This window comes from Sus scrofa, chromosome 6, assembly GCF_000003025.6.
Source record: "Sus scrofa isolate TJ Tabasco breed Duroc chromosome 6, Sscrofa11.1, whole genome shotgun sequence".
NCBI lineage: Eukaryota > Metazoa > Chordata > Mammalia > Artiodactyla > Suidae > Sus > Sus scrofa.
In genome coordinates, this window is record NC_010448.4 from 19,553,168 (window position 1) to 19,573,079 (window position 19,912).

At 56.2% G+C, this 19,912-nt stretch overlaps 1 protein-coding gene across 11 annotated transcripts in view; it reads left to right on the top strand.

Moving 5' to 3' along the window:
• Positions 1-17,724, top strand: part of ADGRG1 (adhesion G protein-coupled receptor G1) — a 47,274-nt gene extending 29,550 nt beyond the window's left edge. For 10 of the 11 annotated variants that reach the window (XM_021093332.1, XM_021093328.1, XM_021093338.1 and 7 more), the window contains 13 exon segments: positions 3,517-3,611; positions 4,958-5,377; positions 6,908-7,040; positions 7,610-7,757; positions 8,370-8,501; positions 8,853-8,969; positions 9,164-9,209; positions 9,456-9,559; positions 10,312-10,430; positions 12,134-12,402; positions 13,478-13,586; positions 14,603-14,871; positions 16,206-17,724. In XM_021093332.1, coding sequence (XP_020948991.1) covers positions 3,517-3,611; positions 4,958-5,377; positions 6,908-7,040; positions 7,610-7,757; positions 8,370-8,501; positions 8,853-8,969; positions 9,164-9,209; positions 9,456-9,559; positions 10,312-10,430; positions 12,134-12,402; positions 13,478-13,586; positions 14,603-14,871; positions 16,206-16,336 — 2,092 coding nt within the window. In that variant the 3' untranslated portion in view covers positions 16,337-17,724. 11 annotated transcript variants of the gene reach the window in all.

Sequence of the window (19,912 nt, forward strand, 5' to 3'; positions counted from 1 at the left end):
CTAGTGAATGGGAGGGAAACTGGGATTTAAACCTGGATAATCTGGCTCCAGAGACCACTCAATGGGGGGGGGGGTAAAGGAAGCCAGACACCCCCTACCTCTTTAATCTCACCAAGAGTATCACTGGGGCTAGAGTTGACCTTGGGGGAAGCAGCCAGGGTACAGTAGGGATGAGCCAGGAATGTCAGGTCAGGCCACTGATCCCTGTCTGTTTGAACCATGGCACTTCACCATGGTGCAGCCTCACTTGTGCCCCTATACTAATGGGGAGCTCGCTCCTTGACTCTGCCTTTTTGCTCTCAAAGGTCAATCCAGGAGGATTGATGAAAACAGATGATTCTTGGAGTTCCCGTCACGGTGCAGCAGAAATGAATCCAACTAGGAACCATGAGGTTGTGGGTTCGATCCCTGGCCTCGTTCAGTGGGTTAAGGGTCCGGCGTTGCCGTGAGGTGTGGTGTAGATCACAGACGTGGCTTGGATATGGCATTGCTCTGGCTGTGGCATAGGCCGGCGGCTACAGCTCCGATTTAACCCCTAGCTTGGGAACCTCCATATGCCACAGGTGTGGCCCTAAAAAGACAAAAGACAAAAAAAAAAAAAAAAAAAAAAAAAGAAAAAGAAAAAAGAAAGAAAGAAAACAGACAATTCTGTCCTGTCCTGACCCTGTCTACTGACAGTGGTAACTCACTTTGAAGGTCAGTGGGCCAGACAGATACATGGATTCTGGCCAGCTCCATCCTTGCTTGCTGTGTGATGTCAAGAAGTCACTGGCCCTCTCTGAGCCTTGACCCAAATGCCATAAGTTGGAGAACTGGGGCCAAGTTCTGATAGTGATCTGTGAGCTCTAAGTTCACAAGTATAGAGCAGCAATCACGATGTGGTGGGGGGGCAGTGCTGCCTGGAGGAGGTGACATTGGGATTAGCGATCAGGAGCAGACAGCGACAGGGACTGACAGAAAGGAGAAGAGAAGCGAAAGGGTCCAGGAGAGACATGTTTCTCTTCTGTTTCTGTCCCGTTTCTGTCCCGGATGCGGGGTTTCCTTCCGCTGGTCTGGGGTGGCAGTTTCGAAAAGGCCAAAATGAGAGACACTGCTTTGGGAAGGATCCCCAGAGTTCTCTTTACTGGCAGCAAGCAACAAGTCCTTCCTTCTCCCCGCCTCAAGGAAAACAAAAGGAGCCAAAATGCCCAGAGAGGATGCAGAGTGAAACCTTCACAATCACGACCTAGGAAACAGTGGCCATTCCCCCAACACTCTCACTTCCTCCTGTGGGATCTTGCGATGCCACCAAGGCAGGATGAAGAGCCTAATCAACCAGTGGCCAATGATTCAACCGACCAGACCTGAGAAACTGGGGTTCTATTACACATGGTTGGACTCGGGAGATTGGCTCTAGCTCGGGGGAACAGGTTGATTTAAGGAAATCCCAGCCTGAGAAGGAGACAATGAACTACCTGGGCCATTTAATGCTATTCTCAAATATTTTGTCCAAAAGTCACTTCTTCCTAGAAGCCCTCCTAGGTTTCCTCCCAAAGTCAGACTCCTCGCATGCCCCTAGGTTACCAGGCTTTCTTTTGTCTGGCTTTTGGCAGATGGTAACATCTGTCACCATGGTGGGGGCCCATATGCAGTTCCCTGCAGGAGGAGGATGCCTTCCGTGACTGCTAGCACTCAGCTTGGTCTCAGGGTCAGCCGGCAGTGGAGAGGGCCAGGCCACCTAGCATCTCTCTGTAAATACCAGATACCCAGGTTCCCTGCCAGGCACTTTGGTCCCGACTAGGCGGGGAAAGCTCTTGGCTTCTGGAGTTATCTTGAGCGAGTCACTTAACTCCTTGGACCTCAGGTTCCCTGTCTGTGAAATGGGCCAATGGTAGAGTATACTTCACAGAGTTGGAATGAAGATTAATAGAGGTGAAGGGGGTGGGTCAGCACAGGCCGGCGGATAGCAAGTGCTCAGATAATAGAGGCTGTGGGGAAGGGTGCATTCTACACCAGGATGGGGCTGAGGGAAATTACATCCTCCCACTTGGACTGGACTCTGTCTTTCTGCCCCACTGGGACATCCCTCTGCCTTTCCAGCTGCCCTGCGAACTGGCTCCCCCTGCTGGCCATAACAGGAATTCCTTTCTCCTCTTAGTCCCTGTAGAGGGCGCCCTGGCCACACTGATCCTTCACTCCAGTTCCCTCACTGTCCACCTGCCCAGTAAGCTCTGTGCACTCTAGCCCTTTTGCAAAGAGATGGATTGGGAGCTCCCTGGCTGGTTGAGGAGGGGTGCACCATCCTGCACCTCCCAGAGAAGGCTATAGTAGGCCCTGGTCAGTGGTGGGAACCAAAGGTGTTGCAGAAACTCCAAAAAACCATGGCAGCAGCAGAAGACAAACGGCACTCGGAGATGTGGAAAAGCAAGGTTTATTCAGCACCGGTGCGGGCTCAGAGGAGTCACCTCCAGAGTCTGAGCACCAGGTCTTTGTTCTCAGCAACTTTTATACATTACAAGGTCTTGATTTTCCCATGTAAGCATCCCCGGGACCTTCCCCCTTCCCCAAGCAGACAGTGTTCCTCCCTAAGAAACTGAGCCAGCAAGGTTACAGAAGCGGAACTGATAAGCGATGCTGGGTACATGATTAGCAGGGCTGCTGGCTTAGACATTGGGTACATAGTTGCTACATTATTACAAGAAGGATGGTATGAGGTCAGCAGAGCTGAAAAGGCTTGCAGCTGCCTTTTTAGCCAAGGGGGTGGGGGTTGTTCCTTAATTAAAACTCTTATTTCAAAAGGAGGCTCAGACAGACTGTAGAGGGAGTTGAGGAAGGCTTCTTGAAGGAGGTGTCCAACTTAGGCATGATGACTGTGAAGTTCCTGGAGGAGAGCCTTGAGCTTCCCCTTACTCCTGTCCTTTAGCAGGTCTGGAGAGAGGAGGGTGGTGCTGTAGAGCCTCCCCCACCCAAATTCTAGCTGGATCCCTGTTGGGTCTGGAGGGAGGTGCTATTATTTGTTCTGTTTTCTGTGATTTGCCTGGGGTCATGCAGCAAGTGAGAAGTGGAACTTGAATTCAGGCCCTGTGTCTTTTTTTTTTTTTTTTTTTTTTTTTTTTTGCTTTTTGGGGCCACACACATGACATGTGGAAGTTCCCAGGCTAGGGGTTGAAGCAGAGCTATACGTGCCAGCCCACACCCCAGCCACAGCAGTAGGGGGTCCGAGCTGCCTCTGCAACCTACACCACAGCTCATGGCAACTTGGGATCCTTAAGCCACGGAGCAAGGTCAGGAATTGAACTCTTGCGTCTTCATGGATGCTAGTCGGGTTCATAACCCGCTGAGCCACCATGGGAACGCCCCAGCCGCTGCCTTTTGAGGCTCAGCTGCTGGCAGCTCTGGGGAGGCCCACAGACTGTTTCCACACTTGCCTCTCCGCTTGACATGCCACCTCCATGCTGCGCGGGCACCCCCTTCTGCAGGGCTGGCACAGCCACCCTGTTGGCCAGGCTCCCGGCTAACACTCCTGGCCTCTTTCAGGTGCTGCCTTCTCAGGGTGACCATGGGGAGGAAGACGGCTGCCCAGGTGTTGCTGCAGAAGACCCTGTTCCTGCTGGGTCTGCTCCTGGTTCAAGGTAGGCTTTCCTGGACGTGCTTTGGGACGTACGTGAAAATGTCATTCTTAGGTTAAGGACGTCTAGGACCGCTGCCAGACACCCACTAACCCCTGTGGGCAGGCACAGCTTAGTGAGCGGATGGTACCTTGGAGAAAAGGAAAAGGCACCCCTTTTTCTGACAGAGGTGGCCCCACAGTGCACAGCCTGTGGTGGGGAACATGGACTGAATTTTGGCCCTATTCACCTCTATAGCCAGAGCATCCTTGTGCAGTGTAGAGCCTGTACAACTGTCTATGTTAGGCACGGCCTCATTCAATATTTTATTACTATTTTAAATATTATTGCCTTTGAAATTATAATCGATTCAAAAAAATTTTTTTGCCTTTTTAAGGGCCGCACCTGTGGCATATGGAAGTTCCTAGGCTGGTGGTTGAACTGGAGCTGCGGCTGCTGGTCTACGCCTCAGCCACGGCAACCCAGGATCCGAGCTGCATCTGTGACCTATACCACAAGTCACAGCAACCCTGGATCCTTAATCCACTGAGTGAGGCCAGAAATCGAACCTGCATCCTCACAGTTACTAGTCAGGTTCATTACTGCTGAGCCACAATGGGAACTCCTGAAATTATAATTGATTTTGAGTTTGTTCTTTTCATATATATATATATTTGCTTTTTAGGGCCACACCCGCAGCATATGGAGGTTCCCAGGCTAGGGGTCAAATTGGAGCTACAGCTGCCAGCCTGCACCATAGCCACACAGGATCTGAGCTGCATCTGGAACCTACACCACAGCTCACAGCAACGCTGGATCCTCAACCCACTGAGCGAGGCCAGGGATCAAATCCACAACCTCATGGATATGAGTTGGGTTCATTACTGCTAAGCCACAACGGGAACTCCTGAAATTATAATTGATTTTGAGTTTGTTCTTTTCATATATATATATATATTTGCTTTTTAGGGCCATACCCGCAGCATATGGAGGTTCCCAGGCTAGGGGTCAAATTGGAGCTACAGCTGCCAGCGTGCACCACAGCCGCGGCAGCTCAGGATCCAAGCTGCTTCTGCAACCTCCACCGCAGCTCACGGCAACGCTGGATCCTTAACCCACTGAGCGCGTCCAGGGATCAGACCCGCAACCTCATGGATCCTAGTCGGATTGTTTCCACTGAGCCACGATGGAAACTCTTCATACTTTGAAGCCGATCATCCTTGAGCAGAGTAGACTCACATTTTTGTAGACCCTTTCAGGTGTAGGCCTTGGAATGCATGCGGGTCCCAGGTACTCGGCTCCTGGCCCCGGAGCCCAGTGCATTCCTGCCCTGCCCCGGGGTCCCATCTCCGGTCTGTGCCTCCTCACAGGTGCCCACGAAGGGAGCTCCCGGGAAGACTTCCGCTTCTGTGGCCAGCGGAACCAGACGCAGGAGAGCAGCCTCCGTTACGAGCGGACGGCCGAGCTGCACATCTCCATCCGCAACTCCGAGGAGGCCCTCACGGTCCACGCGCCCTTCCACGGCGCCCATCCAGCGTCTTGGCCGTTCCCCCACCCCAGGGGCCTCTACCACTTCTGCCTCTACTGGGACCGCCGTGCCGGCCACTTGCGTCTTCGCTACGGCAAGAGCGACTTCGTGCTGAGCCACCAAGCCTCGGACCTCCTCTGCTTCCGGCATCAGGAGAGCGTGGCCCAGGGAAGCCCGCTGTTTGCCACCTCCGTCCGCTCCTGGTGGAGCCCCCAGAACACCAGTCTGCCCAGGGCAGCTGGCTTCGTCTTCTCCTTCCACAGTAAGGCGCCTTCCAGGCAGAAGGAACAGCTTGGCCGGAGGCCGGCAGGCAGGGAGGCCGAATGCACGGCGGGCTCCAAGCAGCCGGGCGGAAGGTCGGGTGGCAGAGCCGGGGCTCTGTTCGCAGGCGCTGGGGAGCCCTGGAAAGGGTCTGAGGAGCAGAAGAGCGTGATCCCCAGTGCATTCCGGGGAGCTTTGCAGGAAGGAAGGGGCGAGGGCGGATGGGCCAAGTCCCATCCAGCGACTGCAGGGAGGGTCCAGGTGAAGGACGATGAGGAGTGAGCTGGCTGGGAACCCACAGAATGGAGAGATGGGACTGGTAGTTAGGAGCCAGAGGGGAAAATCGGCTTCCTCAGCGTCATATAGATTCTTTATCCCCATTTCCCAGAGGAGGAAATGGAGGCACACAGAGGCACAAAGTTGCACAGCTAGTAAGGGACAGAGCCAGGATTTGAACCCAGTACCTGATTGGCGTGGGGGGCCAGGGAGGGCAAGAGAGGCCAAAGTCAGGAAGCAGTGAGGCTGGAGCCACAGACTGTGTGTTCTGCCCAGGGTGTGACAAGTAGGGTGTGGCCACTGCCTCCCAGCCCGTGCTGGGGGTTGGGGGGGGGGTTTGCTGGGAGGGAAAGGAGCTGGAAGCTTTACTTGGGGTCTAGGATTTCCTAGATTGTGGCTTCTTTCATGCAGCTCCAGGCTGGAATGGAGCTGCCAGGGGTGAGGGCGCAGGGCTTTGATGTGTTAGCAGCTCCAGGGCCATGAAAGTGCTGGGATGGCAGCATCGCAACCAGGCTCTGACATGGATGGGTGGTAGATGGGGCTCCCTGGCCCCAGGCTGGGATTCTGCCCCAACCTGGGAGGGTTTAGGGCCAAGCCAGGCCCAGCTGCACAGTGGCTTCGTGAAGACAGATCTGGCCTGGTCTTATTTGGCTTGTGGAGAGTTGTTATTGCTTGTGTTTTTTTTTTTTTTAAAAAAAAGGCAAAAAAGGCATGAGCCAGGGCTTTCAAATAAGCTCATGTGAGGCTTTCTGCCTTGTAAATTCAGATGTGCCTACCGGTTGCCTTCCTTGATGGCAGAGGGGCATGCTCCCTCCCCACGTGTCCCTCTTCCCATCTAAGTCCCCTCTGACCCCTGGAGATGCCTGAGTCTCCAGCCCATGGAGGGCCTGGAGCCACCCCACAAGCCCACTGCCCCCAGTCCCTCCCGAAGGACCCTGGCCGGCTGTGGGCCCTGGGGAACTGTACCTCCCAGCTCCTTGCGTGTGGTCAGGAGGGACCCTGGGTGGATGTGTCCTAGCCCAGCCTGCAAGGGCTGCAGTTTCCGGGCTTCCCTACAGCAGAGCCCCTGTCTGGCCTCCGAATATCTAGGGGGCTTGGGGGGATTCCCTCCACCTCTTGGAGCCTCAGTTTCCTCTTCTGTAAAATGGGAACAGAAGGTTTCCGAATCACAGGATGTTGAATGGGGAATGTGATGAGCGTGGCCTGGCATCTCATTCAACAGCCTTTGGTGGGTGTGTCTGTCCCTCTCCCCCAGACCCCCCTCCAAAGACCCCCCACAACGCCTCGGTGGACATATGTGAGCTCAAGAGAGATCTCCAGCTGCTCAGCCAGCTTCTGAAGCACCCTCAGAAGACTTCAAGAAGGCACCAGTTCATCCCTGCCAGCCAGTAAGTGTGGCTCCCCCGCGTGTGATGGCCTGGGCATGGCAGGGAGGCCCCTGGAGTAGGAGGCCCAGTGGAAACCTCCCCGGGGCTGGAATGTTCTCCTCACCTTTCCATCTTCTCCTGGAGGAATCCAGACACAGGCCGGTAGACCCAGCCCTTCCCCTGCCTGAGTCAATAAAAACAAAGATCACACCTGCCAATCCAGGGCAGTGGCACCCAGGCCCTCCGCCGCCCCCTCCCAGGATCAGCCCATTTTACAGCTCAGAAGACTGAGGCCCAGGGAGGGCTGGGCTGCTCCAGGGCACAAAGTGGATGGTCCAGGCAGAACCCAGTCTGGGGATCGCTCCCCACCCTCTCCTTTCCCGTTTGCTCAAATGTTCTGGCTTCCTCCCCGCCACCCCCCAGGGCACTCTGTCTGCCCCACGCTCGTGGGGCTGTTTTTCTCTCTTCGTCCCTCTCTTCCCTCCCCCAACCCTCTTTGCTGCGTATCTGCCCAAGTCTCTCCCTCTGTCTCCCTGCCCATGCACCCCTCGGATCCACACTGAGCAGCAGCTCCTCTCTCCCCCCGCCAGGCGGCTGCAGAGCCTGGAGTCTAAGCTGACCTCCGTGAGCTTCACAGGGGACTCGGCGTCCTTCGAAGAGGACCGCATCAACGCCACGGTGTGGAAGCTCCGGCCCACAGCCAGCCTCCAGGACCTGCACATCCACGCCCGGCAGGAGGTCAGGGGTCATGGTCAGCAGCCAGGGTGGGATGCAGACGTGGAGGTCGGGTGCCATGTGTGTGCTGAGCGAGGGGGCCTCAGGCCCAAGGATTATGCTCAGTTAGTGGCTACCTGGTGGCACTGAGCACCCTTCCTGGCACAGGGTGGGGACAGTGGTGGAGAGGGACCTGGTCCTTGTACTGGGGACTCCTGTGGCACCTCCATGTTGATAGAAGACCAGTGCCAAAATGCCCATGCCTGCCCCCCCCCCAGCTCCCGTTGTGAGCCTGCCCCTTGATAAGCCTGGTTAGATGGGGCTGCCCTTCCCGCCCCTCCTAGACTGCAGTGCGCCAGGATGCCATAGGCAGAGCCAGTGCTGGAGGTCTAGATGCCAGGATACCCCATGATCTCTGTTGGCCCCTGGAGCCCTGGGCTCTCTAACCACAAGGCCCCCAGTTGGCGCCAGTGCCAAGGAAAGGAGGGCTGAGAAGGGCTGTCGTGAGTCAGGCGTGGCTTCGTGAAGCAGGTGGGCTTAGAGAGGGCGGCATCCAGGAAGGCGCATGCTGGGGGGACGTGGAGGGGATCTGGAGGTCCGCCTCTGGCAGAGGCCCAATGGGACCCTGGTCCGCAGGAGGAGCAGAGCGAGATCCTGGAGTACTCGGTGCTGCTGCCCCGCGCAGTCTTCCAGAAGACCAAAGGCCGGAGGGAGGAGGCTGAAAAGAGACTCCTCCTGGTGGACTTCAGCAGCCAAGCCCTCTTCCAGGTATGGGCTCATGGCCACGCCCTCCCCTGGGGAAAGCAGCTCCCCTTCTGACAGAGAGGTGGGAGGCAGGCAGAAGCCCGGCCCCCTCCTCCAAGGGTCTCATAAAGTCAGAAGTCAGTCGGCAACATGCAGATCTCCTTGGGAGATTGAGACCTGGGAGGGCTCGAAATGGCGTTGTTCTTACTAGAGTGCAAATGACTACCTGGGCAAGAATTGTTTCCAGATGGAGAATCAGCATCTGAGAGCAATGTGCTGGGCAGAGACAGGACTGGAAGGCCTGGGGAACTTCTGGGCTTTCCTTCTCAGTCCTGAACTCCCTCCCTCCTCTCTTCCTCCTCGCCACATATTTAGGACAAGAATTCCAGCCAGGTCTTGGGAGAGAAGGTCTTGGGTATTGTCGTGGAGAACACCAAAGTTGCCAACCTCTCGGAGCCCGTGGTGCTTACCTTCCAGCACCAACCACAGCCGGTGAGTGTGAGCAAAGCAAGGAGACACAGGGATCCCGTTTGCCCATGTCCTCCTGTCACTTGTCTTAACAAAATGATTGATTGGCTGATGGTCAGGTCCAAGTGGGGTGGCGGCCTGATGCTGACTCGCTCAGCCTGGCCCATAAAGCAGTGAGCTGTCACGAGACCCACTCCTCCTCTTTCTTGCCCCTGCAGAAGAATGTGACTCTTCAGTGTGTATTCTGGGTCGAAGACCTGACATGTGAGTGTGCAGGGGTCTCTGAGCTGCTCGGGTACTGGAGGAGAAAGGGGGGTCCCGGAGGGCGAGGGAGATGGGATTAATCAAGGAGGGCTTCCTGGAGAGAGGTGGGCTTTGAAAAGGGAGGAATGGCAGGCTAGGGATCTGCCAAGGGGAGCAGAGGCTCGGAAGCGTGACACAGCCATGCATTTGTGGGGTAGCGTGGGGTGCTGGCCTTGATCTCAGAGCCCCGTGCTGGCCCCTCCTCAGTGAGCAGCCCGGGGAGCTGGAGCGATGCCGGGTGTGAGACCATCAGGAGAGAGACGCAGACGTCCTGCCTCTGCAACCACCTGACCTACTTTGCGGTGCTGATGGTGCGTGGTCCCCTCCCGCCCCGCAGCCACACGCAGGCCGTGTTCTTGCTGTGTGCCCGCCACTTTTCACATATATAACATTCACTCCCCTCAACAAGCCCTGAGGTGATTCCCCTTGTCCCATTTCATAGATAAGGAACCTGAGGTTCAGAGAGGTTAGGCAATTTACCTAAGGTCACACAGCTAGTAGTAAGTAAAAGAGCTGGTCTCTAAAGTCCTTGCTCTTTATTTCCAAATTTTGGTGCTTGATAAAAATGCAGGTTCCTGGTCCTAGCCTAGGCTTCTGACTCCGCAGGGCCGGGGGGAAGTCCGGAGTATGTTGCTAGACAGCCCTCGAGGGGATGCTGAGGCCCTGCTGGTGGATTCAGTGTCCCCCAGATCTCAGAAGCGTTGTGTCCTAGGTTCATTCTCCCAGCATCGGGAACGAGCAGCATGGTTTTCCAGCTCTCTCTGGGTGTGGGGCCCCCTCCCTCACAGGAAACTGATTTCTGTGTGGAATGTTATGGAAAAATAATTAGTGGCAGGACAGAAAAGGGATTCTCTGGTGGAGGGTTCCTGACCTTGGTGGAACAGGGATCCACCTGCGAACGTGGTGAAAAATGCACTTCTGAGACCACATTCTGCTCAGGCTGGGGGGCAGGAGTGGTTCATAGACACCCGAGGCCACCCAGGGACCATGGGTTAGCCCTCCATCTGGGCCACCCCTCAGCTGGGGACCCTGCGGCCAGCCCTGACCTGTCTTGTGGACCCAGGTGGCCTCCGTGGAGGTGGACGCCGCCCACAAGCACTACCTGACCCTCCTCTCCTACGTGGGCTGTGTCATCTCCGCCCTGGCCTGCGTCCTCACCATCGCCGCCTACCTCTGCTCCAGGTAGGCCTGGTGGAGGGAGGGTGGAGGGGAGGGCGCTCCTCCATTGCAGGGCCTTGGGCTGGGACCCCACAACCATGGAGGACGCCCCCCGCCCTGGAGATGGGCCTGACTGACCCCGTAAAGCATGCATGGACTGGGAGTCCTGGGAGGCGCAGGCAGCTCACCCCTGGGGGTCGCATTTCCTCCTCAGATCTGTGGTGTGTGGGCACCCAGCATTTATAGTTTATATTAACTGCCAGCATTTAAATTTGGGAGAGGTGGAGTTCCTGTTGTGGCTCAGCAGGTTAAGAATCTGACTGGCATCCATGAGGATGTTGGTTCGATCCCTGGCCCCCCTCAGTGGGTTAAGGATCCGGCGTTGCTGTGAGCTGTGGTGTAGCTTGCAAATGTGGCTTGGATCTGGCGTTGCTGTGGCTGTGGTGTAGGCTCGCAGCTACAGCTCTGATCTGCCCCCTAGCCTGGGACCTTCCATATGCTGCAGGTGCAGCCGTCAAAAGAAGAAAAGCAGCGGGGTGGGGGTTAACTTCGGAATCTAATTTCTGCCTTTGAATAAGCAGATGTGATACTGCTGGGGGCCACATAATAATATGCTGGTGATGATAATGATAACGGTAAACACTTAATCAAGCTTCCCACATACCACACACTGTTCTAAGTGCTTTACATGTGTGGACTTGGTTCATCCTCACAAGGCCCATATAAAAGAGTGCTCAGAGAGGGTAAGCGACTTGCCCGAGGTCACACAGCAGGGAAGTGGCCGAAACAGGCTTGAACTCAGCAGGCTGGCTCTGGGCCCACGAGGCCCTGATTCCCGGAGCTGCCTGGCAGCAGCCGCTGTGGACAGACAGAGCCTCCAGAGTTCTCTCCAGCCCAAGGGACACAGGGACAGGAACCCTTGGGGACGGAGCATCTTTTCTCTGCCAGATGCTTTGCATCCGTGCAACCCTCACCCCAACCCTGTGAGCGGGAAACATCCTCTCATTTCACAGATGAGTAAACTGAGGCTGGGGGGGAATGGGACCAGCCTAGGGTGGAGCCTTGAGTTAGGGGCAGGGTGGGTGTGGGAGTCCGGGACAGTGACCTTGGGGCCCGGGTATTCTTCTGCGCCTCTGGGACAGGCAGTGGATGGTGCTGAGCAGAGCGCATTGGGGGTGAGGGGAGCTAGGGAGCGAGGACTGACAGGGCGCTGAACCACCTAGAATCCTGGGCAGGAATTGGGAGGGATGTGCCCACACAGACTTGCAACCTTGACGGCACAGGCCACGCAGTCTGCGTTCTCAGAGTCACAGTTGTGCTGACAGACAGGCAGACACAGAACACGGGTGGAGAACATGGATTTTCCAAAGCCAAAAAAGAAAAACCTGTTTTTTTTCTTCTAGCTTGGGGAGCACCTTGTTGAGTGCAGTGGCGGATGGGTCTTCCTTGCTGTGTCTGGCTAAGGCTGCTGTTAAACACACGCATGGTGCCCAAGCCTATGGGTGCTGGGCACTTGGTAGGTGCAAAACAGCCTGGCTGCAGCCACAGGAGCAGGATAGGAAGTGTATGCGTGCCTGTGCACGTGCATGTGTATATGTGTAGCCTGGGAAGGCTGCCTGGAGGAGGAAGAGGAGGAGCAGGCACTCCCCCCACCTCCCTGCCTTCCCTCACTGGCCACCAGAGTGACCTTACCTGCCCATCTGTCCCCGCCACCCTCACCTGTGCAGGAGGAAGTCTAGGGATTACACCATCAAGGTGCACATGAACCTGCTGCTGGCTGTCTTCCTGCTGGACGTGAGCTTCCTGCTCAGTGAGCCCGTGGCCCTGGCAGGCTCCGAGGCCGCCTGCCGCGCCAGCGCCATCTTCCTGCACTTCTCCCTGCTCGCCTGCCTCTCGTGGATGGGCCTCGAGGGCTACAACCTCTACCGACTGGTGGTCGAGGTCTTTGGCACCTACGTCCCTGGCTACCTGCTCAAACTCAGCATCGTGGGCTGGGGTAAGTCGATGGAGGGGGTTGGTGGGCCCCTGGATCTGCCTCTTCCTCTTGGCTTCCAAGGGGCACTTGGTTCTTCTTCTCCACCTGCCCTCTGACTGTTCCCTCACTGCCTCCAACACCCTCCCCACCCTCAGGGCTTCTTTACCTTGGCTGGGTCAAGGTCCTCCTGAGAAAGACGAGGTGGTGAGCCCTGCCCCCAAGAAATGCTTACATGTTCTCTACATCTCTCCTTTGAAAGAGGGGTTTGCAGTCAGAGCCACCACGTATGGATGTGCAGGTTGTGCACTGCTCAAAGGCATCCATTTGGGGGGATGAGTGGGGCTGTAATCTGGTTCCCCACTCACCTAATTTGCCCAGGCTGGTGGTGGTCTTGCCTGTGAATCCCCATGAACCCCAGGTAACAGATTCCCTGTGGTTCTGGCATTCGTTTGTGGCCAATAGTGACCCAAGTCACCTATGGCCCAGACCCCTCTTTTGTCAGACCTGGAGGCCCAGGGGCACATACCACAATTCCTTTTGGACACTGCATAGGCCCACCAACCTCTACATTCTCTGACCCCAATTTGCTGCTCTTCCTGAGTTTCTTATTCGGCCTCCTCCTGGTTCACTTTGTTGACTTACATGAAATTCCTTCAGAGTTTGCTGTCTCTCAAAACCTAGGTGTTTGGTTGTGGGCAGCCCCTTCCAGGGAGCACTTGATCTCCACCTCATGAACAAGATCAAGGTCCAGGGCAGTTATCCCCTTGGGACATAACTGTCCCCCATTGAACAGTCTTTCACCCCACTGGTGTCCTGTCTGCTGCTCCCATCTCTCCTTGTGACCTCCAGCCCCTCAGCAGGGAACTGCAGCCTCTTTCTCCTAGGGCCCCTGAGCATGATGGGGGGACAAGGGTAAGGTCAGGGGAGATGGACTCCCTTTATGGGAAACCAGAACTGGAATGGGGAAGGGTGGGTCTGAGCTTGGAGGACTGACCTCAGATGGGGCTGGGTGAGTTCTAGATCTCATCAGCAGAGGGAAGGATGGGGGCAGGGCTCAGAGGATGGGAGATGGAGCTCCATGCTTTGCTGTCTGCAGGCTTCCCCATCTTCCTGGTGGCGTTGGTGGCACTGGTGGATGTGAACAACTATGGCCCCATCATCCTAGCTGTGCACAGGACTCCAGAGAGTGTCATCTATCCTTCCATGTGAGTGCAGTGGGAGCGGGAACGTGGGTCTCATGGTGCAGAGGTTAGAGAGCAGCCTGGGCCCAGGCCACTCTCTCTGGGATTTATTGGCCTGGCCTTGGCTGGAGCTCTAGGCTAAGGGTGACCCTTCTCTCAAGGGGTGGTGAGAATAGGCCTGGATCTGCCACTCACTTGCCAGATGACATTGCACAGGTCCTGGCCCCTCTGTGAACCTCAGGTTCCTCATTTGCGAGTGAGGGTATAAGTTGGACCAGATGAGCCTCTGGCATGTTCCCGTGCTGCACCCCTCTCTCTCCCCTTGGAAAGTTGGAAAAACTGAGGCCCAGAGAAGGCAGAGGTCCACACCACATGGATCAAAGGTCCCCAGCTAGGGGATGAGCGGGGCTGAAATCCAGTCCTCTTCCATGCAGCTGATTTGCCCAGGCTGGCAGTGACCTCGTTGTGGGTCTCCCTGAACCTAGAGGCCAGGGTTCCCCAGCCTCAGGTTAGGAAGGAATCTTTTCCCTTGCTTCAGGATTTTGACATTTTCAGGCTTTTATATCATGACTTGTGATTTTTGCCTCATACTTTGTACCATCTGTATTATCATTTACTTAATATTTTTCTTTAAATCATCTGATTTTTTGTTAAAACGTATTTTTAAAATCATATCACATTAAATAGAAAACAAGCATCACTTGTCATAGATAGTAATCATGGGAAAAAAAGAGATAAAAGAAAACTCTGGTACTAAATGCTGCTGCAAGCAGTGAGCCTAAGGCCAGCTCTTTGTTGCAAAGGGAAACTAGTGAGTGTTTAAAGGGCTAAAAACACAGTTTCACCACACTGAGCCTTTCTCTTGACTACAGAGAAGGAATAAAGGAGAACTGAAAGGAGAGAGACTTTTTGACCCTTGAGCCAGTGACATTTGAAGCAGCTTCTCTGTAACTTGGGCTCACTGTGGTGCTTGGCCACACTGCCCAGGAAGCACTATGCCAGCCTAGCCTGGCACTGAGCCCTCATTCCCTTGCCCGCAGGTGCTGGATCCGTGACTCCCTGGTCAGCCATGTCACCAACCTGGGCCTCTTCAGCCTGGTGTTTCTGTTCAACATGGCCATGCTGGGCACCATGGTGGTACAGATCCTGCGGCTGCGCCCACATGCCCAGAAGTGGCCCCATGTGCTGACACTACTGGGCCTCAGTCTGGTCCTTGGCCTGCCCTGGGCCTTGGTCTTTTTCTCCTTTGCTTCTGGCACCTTCCAGCTTGTCGTCCTCTATTTCTTCAGCATCATCACCTCCTTCCAAGGTAGTGTGGTGAAGACCTCACCCCCTGACCCAGGCAGGGTGCCCATCCTTGGAGAATAGGCCACGGAAGAGATGCCCCAGGCAGCCTGAAGGCTTCCCTTCCCTGGGCCTCAGCCTCTGCAGTCAGAAAATAATAAAGACTTGTGGACTGTGGCCTGGATGCTGCTGAGTACCTACTAAGCGCAGGCCCTCAGCTAAGCCCTGGTTGGGTCAGGGCCTTGCTTCCGCAGAGCTCGTGTCTAGTGGGGAAGACCAGGTGTGACAAGCAGGGTCACAGACATCCAAGGGCATCTCAGGAAGGCAGTAATAGCGGTAGTAGGGACAGTCTGAGTTGGAGTGGGGGACCCTGAGGCCTCTCTGTATAGGAGACATTTGAAGACAACAGAAGGATCCAGCCAGGGAGAGATCAAGGGCCGTGACTCTGTGTTCCCTGGACCAGCAGCATCAGTGTCATGAGAGCTTGTTAAAATCAGGGACCCTGCGCCCACCCCAGACCTGCTGAGTCAGATCCTCATTGTAACAGATGCCCGGGGATGCATGTGCATGTTACAGGCTGAGGAGACCTGGTCTAGGGGAGGAGCGCTCCAGGCGAGGGAGAAACACGAGCAAAGGTCCTGGGGCTAGAACGAGGCTGTGTGTTGGAAGAACAGTGAGGAGGAGTTGGGGCTGAGGGGTAGTGAGGGTAGAGAGGCAGAGGGGCTGGATCATGAGGCCCTGGCTAGATGCCACCAGGGTTCCTTCCCACTCCAGTTGCCTCTCTCTCTATCCACCTCCCAACATCTCACACACACCCCTACTCCTGGCTGTGATGGGTAGGGAGGAAGACTGGGCAAGAAAACGGAAGGCAAGGACCCCATGGGGCCCCCAAACATTGGGAGTGGGGCATGAGGGAGGTGAGCATTTGTTTTTTTGCCTGTGGAGAGGCCTCTGTGTGGATTGTAACTGATGCTCATAAACTCACCCGAACACTTACTGAGCTATTAATGAATCACAGTCCTATTATTTGGGGAGGAGCAATATCACATGGTACTGAAGCCGGTGGGCTCCGGAGCCCCACCTCTGCTGCTCCACTCTTGGCTCAGCTGCGTCCCCTTATCTTCCTGAGGCTCAGTTTCCTCATGGGCCAAACAGAATAGTAATGACAAGACCTGACCTCATAGGAGGATAAAGTGAGATGATGCGCAGGGAATTGCCCGGTCCTGGCACAGAGTAGGTGCTCCCGGGGAGCCTGTGTGGGGAGGAGGGCAGGGGGCAGATCTGGGTGCAGTGGCTGGGAGTTGGGTGGAGGGGGGCTGCCCCCAGCCTCTGATCCCTGCATCCCCTCGCTGCCCACAGGCTTCCTCATCTTCCTCTGGTCCTGGTCCATGCGCCTGCAGGCCCGGGGCGGGCCTTCCCCTCTGAAGAGCAGCTCAGACAGTGCCAGGCTCCCCATCAGCTCTGGCAGCACCTCGTCCAGCCGCATCTAGGCCACCAGCCCCCCGCCGGTGTGAGGAAGCCGAGATGCAACCTCTCTTCACTGCTCCCTGTGGCTGCTTCAGCCAGGCCCGGCCCTTGGTGAGCGAGCCGGAGCCTTGAGAGGGCCCGAGGACCTTGGAGGGATGGGGCTGTCCCCATGGCAGCCAGACTCCCAGGCTGGGCCTTCCGAATTTGCCTGGGGACTCCTCGGCTCTCTGGTCCAGCCTGCTGGGGCTTAGGTGTGGGACTGTCCCCAGCCATCCTAGCCTGGAGCTGAAGGCTGGTCTTGACTTAGTACCATGGGGCCAGCACTCGTGGCTTGGGGTAGGGAGTCTGCAGGCCTTGGACCTTGGAGGCAGGTGGCGTCCTTGTCCCCAGCCCAGGACAGAAATGTGCCGTAGCTGCTCTGTCTGTGTCTGATGACCACGAGGGACTCTGTAGCCCCTGCCATTTTAACCTCCGGATGGCACGCAGGGAAACGGGTTGGGACAGTGCTTTGGGCCAGACCCTTGGAGGAGCAGAGCCCCTCCCTAGAGCATCACAACAGCTCCCCTACCTCTGAGCCCAGGGCCCTGGCCCTTGGCTTCCCTCCCCAGCCCTTCCTCTCCCCTTCCTGGTCCTCCCTTCCTCTCCTGGGACCTCCCTACCCCTCCGTGCACAGCCCGGGGTCCCCAGTTCCAGTGCTGGATTTGGGGTGGTGGTTCCCAAGAGCCGCCTGGTACCTACTGTAAAACTTTCTCTACTGCATGGGCCTCTGCCTGCCCCTGACTCAGGCTTAGTGTAGACGTTCTGGGCTGGGCTACGTCCGTCTTGCCATCTGGGCCTCTCCGGAAGCTGTATCACCCTTGCTCACCACTGCCGAGCCCACACCTCACAGGGCCTTGCAACCTCTCCTGAAGCCGCTTTGTGGCAAGAACTGTGGATCATAGCCCCCCAAATGTGTTTCCACCCCAGCATTCCGAAGACTGAGACACGCCTCCCCTGATGATCTAGAGCCTAATGGGCTCCTAAGAGGCCATCTCAGAACCCTTGCAGACACTCTTGAGCACACTGCAGCCCAGTGCAGTTAATTCTGCTGGACCCAGCTGGCCAGACCAGGTTGCTCCCCGTCTGAGCGCTCATTCTGATGTGGGAGGCGTGCATGAGACAAGAACTCTTGGAGCTACAGGCACCGAGTTGGGGGAGCCATCATTCCTGGTTGGAATCCAAGAAGACTTCCCGCAGGAGGCGGCATTTCACCTGGATCTCAGCCTTAAAGATGGGGAGGATTTGCTTTGTAATTACCAGTTCATTTGTCTTTGGCTATTAAAGAGAAGTACATGTTCGTTGTAGAGAATTGGAAATGTAGAAGAATACACAGAAGAAAATAAAAGTCAGCTCTTATCACCTAACCAACCAATGCAAATATTTTGGGGCATTTCCTTCTGAGTTTTTTCCTGTGCTTCTACTAAGAATCACTGAGGAGTTCCCATCGTGGCGCAGTGGTTAACGAATCCGACTAGGAACCATGAGGTTGTGGGTTCCATCCATAGCCTCGCTCAGTGAATTAAAGATCCAGCGTTGCCGTGCTCTGTGGTGTAGGTCGCAGACACGGCTCGGATCTGGTGTTGCTGTGGCTGTGGTGTAGGGCAGCGGCTAGATCCGATTGGACCCCTAGCCTGGGAACCTCCATATGCCATGGGTGTGGCCCTAGAAAAAACAAAAAGAAAAAAAAAAAAAAGAATCACTGAGATAGGAATTCCCTGGTGGCATAGTGGGTGAAGGATCTGACGTTTGTCACTGCTGTGGCTCTGGTTGCTGCTGTGGTGGGAGTTTGATCCTTGGACCAGGAACCGCTACACGGTATGGGTGTGGCCCCCCCAAAAAAATCACTGATACAAACACCCTGGGGCCAATCAGGAAGCATCAAAGAGAGAAGACGCCTATGTGTGAAAGAAATCTGCTGGAAATGTGATCAGGGCGAGGCGCCAGATAAATGGGGAAGCAGTGGGGAGCAGCAGGGTCTGTGGTGACTTGGTGGTTACAAGCCCTGCCCAAGGGAGCAGCTGTATTCAGCTCTGCCTGGTCACCGCCTTGCAGGAATGAGGCCCATGTAGCCAGACCGCCTGCGTTTTATGAGAAAAGAGAAATCCAGGGTGTTCTGGTATAAAACCCCAATTGAGGAATTTTGGCTAATGCAGACACTCACTGGGCAGAGAAATCATATCTGAGGGCTGAGTTCAGCCCCTGGCTGGTCGTGGGACACCTGTAACCACTTTATTGACCCGTGCGAAGTGGGCGGGCTGCGAGAATGAAATGACTGGACTTTCTCTCATCACCACCTTCAACCTCGTTCCATCAAACCCCTCGCTGTCCCGTGACACAGGGGAGGCAGGTCAAGTAGGTTTCTGTCCTCCTGGAGGTACGAGAACAGTCGTGTTGGATCATGGCGCTTTGTGTCCGGGTCCAGAGGTCCAGCCCGGGCCCACGTCTGAGCTTTCTCCCCTTGCAGTCTTCTCCCCTCTTCTCCTGGCTGTTCCTGGGTTGGGGGCAGGGGGTGCACAGGCTGGGGAAAGAGGCCCAGTCTCTGGAGTCTCACGGGACCGGTAGGAAGCGCCTTAGGGGCCTGGAGTGGAGTGACGGGGATGTGATGGGCATGGACGTGGGCTCTTTGGGGACCTGCAGGGACCTTGGCACATGGGCACCCTGCCATTGGCCTCTGCCTCCACCTTTGTCCAGGTGGTGGGCTCCTCGTATGGCCCAGCCCCTGAGGACGGAGGACAAAGCTTCCCTACAGCATCCCACTGGGGGCAGCTGGGTGGGCTCAGAGCCAGCTCCCCTCTCACAGACCTCGCAGTCTCTGCATGATGATCTCAGACCCCCTTCGTGTGGCTGGACCTTGAGGGGCCCCTCCCCTCTCCTCAGGGCGAGAAGGAAGGGACCCAGCCCCTGCCCCAGGTAGGTGGCACACCCCTCAGATTCATTCATTTTAAAGAACTCTCTTGAACACCTTGTTTCTGTTTTCGAGGCCAGCTTAGGTAGTGGAGATGGGGTCCCAGGCTGGGTCCCCTTCTCTGGGGGCGAGCCGTGCGGGACCACCCGACAGCTCTGTGGTGCTCCTTGACCCCGATGGTGCTTATCCTGTGCTTCTCTGGGCTGCAGGACTTTGGACAACAGGACCACTCCTCCTACCTGGAGGTGGCCAGGTTTGCTTCCCTGTTGGTGTGGGGAGTGGATTGGAGGGGCCAGGGAGCGAATGCTGGGCCTGGCTGGAGGGCATGGAGGCTTTGAGCCTGGAGAGGGAGCCGCCTGGAGCTGTTTGGACAAGCTGATGGGAGGGAAGGTGAAGGGGGGATGGAAGCGATGTGGCGGGGGGAGATTTTCCCTGGAATTTGGGGGTCCTAGGACTTGAGGGGGTTCCAGGCCCATCCTCAGCTCCCTCGCGGCCTAGAGCTCTGCCCAGCCCTCTCTTGTCACCTTCCCAGCCCCCTGGTCCTGCCTTCCCAGGAATGCTGCCTGCTCTGGGTCCCAGGCTCCAGGCCCTTCTTCACAAAAAGGGAGCCGTGAGCCACTCTGAGGGGCCAGGCGCCCAGGGGCTGGGGGTGGGG